General features: G+C 59.2%; 1 protein-coding gene across 4 annotated transcripts in view; it reads right to left on the reverse strand.

The window, feature by feature from the left end:
- Positions 1-6,724, reverse strand: part of SCRIB (scribbled planar cell polarity protein) — a 157,891-nt gene extending 151,167 nt beyond the window's left edge. For all 4 annotated transcript variants that reach the window (XM_019528277.1, XM_019528278.1, XM_019528276.1 and 1 more), the window contains exon 1: positions 6,563-6,724. In XM_019528277.1, coding sequence (XP_019383822.1) covers positions 6,563-6,724 — 162 coding nt within the window. The remainder of the gene's footprint in view (positions 1-6,562) is intronic.
- Between the last annotated feature and the right edge of the window lie 6 nt (positions 6,725-6,730).

Below are 6,730 nucleotides of genomic sequence, written 5' to 3' on the forward strand. Positions count from 1 at the left end.
GGGCCACAGAAGCCACATGCACCGGTACCAGAGCACAGGATGCACTTCTGAAGGTTGCGGCACAGCACGTTAAGGTGGGACATGCTCCCCAGGGCTGCTGTGTGGTGCACAAAACAATGCAGGAGATGTGCCCTGCCCCTACACAGTGCAGAACCCAGGGCCAGCGGGAGGGCTGTGCACGCTGCAGAGACAGCCGGAGGAACGCAGACTGGCCGGATTTCCGACTATTTAACCCCGTGCGTTGGGCCCTCGGAAATGTGTTTCAAATAATAAACGCCAGGAACACATTCCAGCTGAGAGACAAAGCAAGCAGTTCCCGAGCCAAGTGCTCACCGGCAGTCTCTTCCCAGGCATCACAGCAGGGACTGGGGAACACAGCCCCTCTGGGGTGGAGCCCAGCAGCTGTTGGACTGCCAGCAGCTGCCTTACAAGACGGTGGAATGGAAGCAAAGCAGACCCCCTGGCCAGAGGGAAACGGCAAGGGAAGTAAGGGTGACAAATTCCCAAGCCAGGGAAGGATGCCTCCCTGGTGCTCCCTCCATCCACACAGCCAACTGCAAGGTCTCCGCTGACCACGGAACAGGACCTCAGCACACACCTCATCCAAGATCAGTGTCAGGAGCATGGCACATCCTGGCACGAGGATGCCCCTACACAACGCCCCTCCCAAGCCAATGGTACAGCACACAGGCCCTGGGTGTGGTACTGATCGGGAAAGCAGTGGGAGCTGCAGATACCAGCACTTTGGACTGTGGACATTCAGGGGAGAGGTCTCACCCATGTCCCAACCTGTACAGCTACAGAGATCTGTTGAGGCCGTGGCATGGGCTGCTCTGGCTACAGGTGACAGCAAGAACGGACAAGGTCTCATCACCCTGCATTTGTGCACCAACTTGTGAGCACCACAGGGCCCCAGTCTGGATATAACCGTCCTCCAAGTGGATGTGTAACACAAACACCAAGCCTGAACGCGAGAACCAGGCCGAGAATGTGAGACTAACGGGGCAGCTGGAAGGCAGCGTCCCACTGTGCCCGAGTTAGCCAGGACCAGGCCACGCGGGAAGTGAGCGCAACACGAAGGCATGGAGAAGCTGAGATCTGGCACAAAGGAGCAATGGAAGGAAGAACTGAATGGTCCTGAGCAGCAGAGGCAGCACTGGGGAGAGGACAAGGAGCAGGGAGGAGCCCTGGGGGCTGGACTCGATGATCTTCTGGGGTCCCTTCCAGCCCTAATGTCTATGAAAGGGGCTAGCGAGGGCCTGGCCATGAGCTGCACAAGAAAAGAGGGAAGCAACAAGACCTGATGGTCTCCAAACCAGGCCCAGCTCCCTACATGCCAGCCCACTCTCACCATGCACTCCCCGTGCCTGAAGTCACCAACGCTTGCCTCAGCAGAGGGTCCAGCAGTGGGCCAGGAGGGACCCAACACTCTCCAGAGCTCCTCTTTCAGAAGCAACGGTCCAGGCAGGACACAGAGGAAGGAGATGCTGCAAGAACACCGCCACAAGGGACACAGAGCCATGCAGCCTCCGAGCACAGCAGCCCAGGGGATCTAGGAAATTACTAGCAAACTTGACAGAGAGGATGTAAGGGGAGCAATGGCAGCACAACCAGCTACTCGCTCTTGCCCCATCCCAGACTGGGCACCCTCGGGGCTCCCTGCATCTGTGCACTGCTCATCCCAGGAGCCTGGACTGTGACCTCAGGGCATCTCTGAGGAATGGCTGATGCCATTTCATCCACTCTTATTCACAGGATTCACTGGTACAGGTATTCCCTGGTGCAGCATGCAGAGGTAAAATCATCCCCACTTCTCTCCTGGTTGGCTGGCCCAGGGTTGCCATCACCCTCTCCACAACCACCTTGCACTGAGAGGTCACACTCCAGCTGCTACCTACTATCGCCTGCAAATCGTTTCAGGCACTGCTCCCCAGGAGGTTATAACAGGGAAAGCGGTAGCACAGAGGGGAGGAGAGCCGGGGCTGAGAACACTGCCTGCCTGCCCCCAGCTCTAGGGAAGAAGCACTGCAGCCCACATCCCTACCTTTGCGGAAACTTCATGCACAAACCCCGCATGGCTAGTGCCTGGCTCCTCTCTTGCTCAAATGAAACCCCTGCAGGGCACCTGAAGGCAGGCTGGTGTCGCACAGCCTGGCCCGTACAGGATCGAGGCGGTTTTTCTAAGCTGGTTTTGGTAAACCTGTGCAGTTGCTGTTTGAGCAAAGCCAGAGATGCAGAACTCTGCAGGATGCCCCCACGCAGCCCCAACCCCACCCAGGACAGCAGACAGCGCCTGGGCACAACGAGCTGCACTACTGACTAGTCCCTGCTCCTCACCAGGGAGGGGCTGAGCCCATGCAGAGATTAGAAAGAACAGCTTCACTCCTCCAGGAAGTAGATACAACCAGGGAGCCTCCACCCAGGCCCCAGATGACAGCAAATTAAAAGCTGCTCTTAATTAGGCTGGCAGAGGTCCCGGCTGGCCTTGGAAGGCGACAGACATTGCTCGCCACTCCGGTTTCATGCTGCTGGAGCTGCACAGGAGCCTCCAAACAAAGGGGTAGCTCCTGCCCCGGGAGAGCTGCAGGGAAGCAGGTGGGAGCACAGCCTCCCTCCAGGGAGGGCCTGCCCCATGCATACCGCAACAAGCAGAGCAGGAAGGGAGCGCTCTGCAAATGGGGCTGGGCAGCACAGCTCTCTGGATGTCCCCAGGAGCAGGCCCAGGTCACAGCACAAGTGGGCTGGATGCCCTGGGTCTGACCCTTCCTTCAAGGCTCTGCTCTGCTGCCCCACTGCCCCTCCCTTCTCCTCTCCAGCAGCTCTCCTCTGGCAGCCTCAGCTGTCACCTTCAATCCACATCATTCTCCCTGCGGTCGGTCGGGCCCATGATCCCCATCGCCCCCTCCAACGGGCTCTCCTGCTCTCGGCCACCCCACACTGCTCCCCTCGCACACCAGGGCAGGTGCCAGCCCCTAAGGTGCCTGCCTAAGCTCCCGCCATCCCCACCTGAGTCCGGCACCACCCCCAAGGTGCAGCTGCCAAAACAAGTTAGATCCTCCCCTACGCCGGTTTCAGTCCCTGCCCAGCCTCACCCTCCCTGCCTCCTACACTCCATCCTGATGGCTGCTTCCTCCACAGGCCCCAGACTCAGCGCCTCCTTGCAGGGCTCCCTCTATGCAGGACAGGCTCCCGGTCCCTGCTGAGCAAGCTTCCTTCCTGCCCTGCTCCTTCCAGTCCATCCTCCACTGCCCTGGTCCCACGAGCGCTTTGTCACTCTGATGCAATGCCGGACCTGCCTCGCCTGTAAACAAAGCCCAGCAGCGCGAGGATGGGCTGCCTCCCTGCCGCCGCACACGTTCAGTCCTGCAGACACCCCATGCAGGCTGCCCCGGGCAGCATCCAGCATGGAGCAAGACACCGCAGGGATGGGACCCCCAAGGGTCCCAGGATGATGCCTGGTAGGGGACGGCAGAGACGCCGAGCACACCAGGACTCATCTGTCACTTCAAGCAGCCAGCACCCAGCCCAGCCGCCAAGGCGAAGTCTGGCCTCAGACCAGGGAGAATTCCCCAGAGAATAGGTAACAAAGAGCAAGGGTGGAAGAAAAGGAATAGGTAACAGGGGAGGTGAGGGAGGCATTTGTCCTGACTGTTACTGTTCTTCCCCCTACAAGAGGCAGTTCAGGGAAGGGAGCAGGCAGCGAGGGCCCATCACCCTCCTGGGACCTGGACCAGAGCAGGAGCACCATGGCAAAGCCAGCAGCAGTAGAAGGGGACAGTGTACAGACTACTGTGGGTACCAGCCAGGATGCAGAGGAACGAGGTATGAACAGGCAGCAAGAAGGATGTTAGGGGCAGCTCCAAGGCAAGCAGACAAAGTATGAAGAGAAGCACATCATACGAGCAGAGGGTTTGGGCAGGAAGCATGTCAGGGGACCAGAGGGGCACAGATGACAGATCCATCTTCAGGCACAACCCCCTGAACTGGTCCAAATCCACACCTGCACAGAGGCCTCTCTAGAAGCCACTTCAGGGCAGCAGAACACTGTCTGGGTCTGCTCAAACTTCCCAGCAGCGACCGCATGGACCACCTCACTTCACGGCTGCTGCACCCTATGGCTCTCCCAGGGAAACATGCACACCACTGCCCTGGAGCCCCTCCTGCACCCTTGCCAGGGAAGGGGCACCCCTCTCACACCCCCTTCCAGGCTATTCCCAATGGAAGACGGGTACCCACACAATGTGTACAACTCATCCCCAATTACCCCCCGTCCTTCCCCATGGAAGAGACACACTGCCTGTCCTGAGTTTGTCCCTGCCACCCTGCTCTGCCAGCCTTCCTCACTGCTGCATTTCCACTCAAGTGCTCCATATATGCCCTGAACCCTGGCACTTCCCAACTCCTTCCCACTGCCCACTACCAGTGCAACAGCAAACCCTCACTTGACTGGCTGTCAGCAGGGAAGGAACCTGGGGCCTCTGGGTACAAAGAGCCCTCAGCTGCCCTGTGTAAAGCACCAGCAGCCCGGCTGCTACAGGAGCCTGCGCGTTCTCTGGGGTGCAGGCTGCAGAGGGGGGCCAGAAGTACCACGCATTGGGGAAAGCACCCTTGCACTGCCCCCACCATGCCCAGGTAAAACAGGTCAACACCCTCAGGCTGAGCCCCCACAGCAGCAAGCTCTGTTCCCAGTCCTCTGGGTGGGCAGGGGAGGGCAGATGCCAGACAGCTATGGGTGGATGGAGGCTTTCTATTTCCACAGGCAAATCTGATCCTTGCTGCCCACAAAATTAAGTTACTTTACCAAAAAAATCAGATGCCTCAAAGACAGCTTAACACAGCTGAGATTACCAGGAATGAGACTGCAGCTTGGTCCAAGCAGCTCCCTGCCCCTCTGCATGAATGGATGCTCTGAGACAGAAGTGAGCAATGCGTGGACAAGACAAGCTCACTCGAGACAGGTGCCAATAAATGCCTCTCGCAATGGCCTCACATTTGCATTTTCACAGACATGCTTGTTTTCTACCAGCAGTTTCCCTATGCCTGATGAAGGGGGTTTGTATCTGAAAACTTGCAAAGAACTTTTCTCCAACTATTTAGTTGGTTTAACAAAAGATATTGCATCTACCCCAAAAAACTCATCTGCCCTCATAATGGGCAATTCCAGGCAATTCTGGGTCCTAAACTAGCCATAAGCCTCCCCAACACCAACCACCCGGGAATCACCACAGGCAGCATCCCTGCCTGAGCAGCACAAAACCTCAGACCAGCCCTTCCCTGCCTCCATCAGCCACCTCCCGCGCGGGCAGCTGGGTCCCTTCATCCCCGATGTGTGAGGAACAGAAAGGGCTGGAGAAAGGCAACAGACACTGGAGAGACACCAGGGAAGGAGAGAGCTGCCACTTCCACACGGGACAAAACCAGGCTGGACAAAACTTATTTCAGTTTGGGCCAAAGCTGAACAAATGCTTCAGATCAACTGGAGCGATTTCCCCCAAACAGAGAAAACCGTTTCAGGCCCGAGGAAAACTTCCCCTGGCCATCGCTACGTCCTCTCTCAGGTGCAAATGAGGCCGGCCCTCAGAAAGTCGCAGGTAGTGCAGCCCCTGCTCTGGGCAGGAAGTGTCTGTCTAACCTACTGAGACAGCTACAGCAGTCAGCTACGAGGCATGCCACCCAAAACACTGCGCCGATTTGACTGTGGGATAAAATTCCTTTCTGACCCTGAATGCAGCACTGGTCTGATCCTGAGCGGAAGAGAAGACCCGCTAACCAGGAACCTCCAGGTTACATATAGTCTCTACAGGCGCGTTGGCACACCCTATTCAAGATCCCCCGTGCTGGCTGTGGCCAACACCCAGTGCCTCTGAGGGAGGCAGAAAAAATCCCTGACACGTAGGAACAGGAGTGGAGAAAATTCCTTCCCAGCTCCATGGGGCAACCTGGAAAGCCCAGAAACCCGGGAAAACTCAGACACCTCTGTTCTGCCCCACAGCCTGGAGCACGGAGATGGGGCAGGGACATGACCCTGGGTCTGCCCTGACTGCCAGCCCCTGGGATGGGCCAGTCCAGACCCGGCTCGGCCCTTCTGCCGCGCGGACCGCTTGCTGCCCCAAGATCGGGGTCTTGACAGCGCTGGCGGTGTGCAGGCACCAGGCCAGACGTCCACCACGGGCGGAAAGGTCCACACGACCTGCCAGAAGTCCCACCCAGGGGACGATGCACAAGTGTCTGCACTGCTGGGCGACGGGCCCTGAACACCGGCCGGCCCTGCAGCCGCTTCACGTACACGGTCAGCACGTCAAGCTGTGGCTGTCGCCGTGGCCGTCTCCTCCTCCGTCCCTGGACGAGTCGTGGAGCTCAGCCTGGCCACAGGGGCCGCCACGGGCAACTGCCTGGACAAGCCACCAACTAAACCCTTCATACGGCGACGGTCGCCGACACAGCCCCGGCCCGGCCCAGCCCGGCCCAACGCGCTGCAGGTGCCGAGCTGGGGCGCTGCGGGCCGGGGCAGAGGGAGGGCAGGGCAGGGCAGGGCAGGGGAAGGCCAGGGCCGGGCGCTGACCTTGGGCAGCTCGCGCAGCTGGTTGGCGTCCAGCAGCAGCTCCTCGAGCGAGCGGCTGTAGCGGTACACGTCCTCGGGCACGGCCTGCAGCGAGCAGTGCCGCCGGTCCAGCGTCTCCACGTGCCGGTTGCAGCGCCACAGCGGCGGCATGCAGCGCAGCATCCTCGC

Source organism: Gavialis gangeticus, unplaced genomic scaffold (genome assembly GCF_001723915.1).
Source record: "Gavialis gangeticus isolate Ggan-Ray unplaced genomic scaffold, GavGan_comp1, whole genome shotgun sequence".
NCBI classification, from domain to species: domain Eukaryota; kingdom Metazoa; phylum Chordata; order Crocodylia; family Gavialidae; genus Gavialis; species Gavialis gangeticus.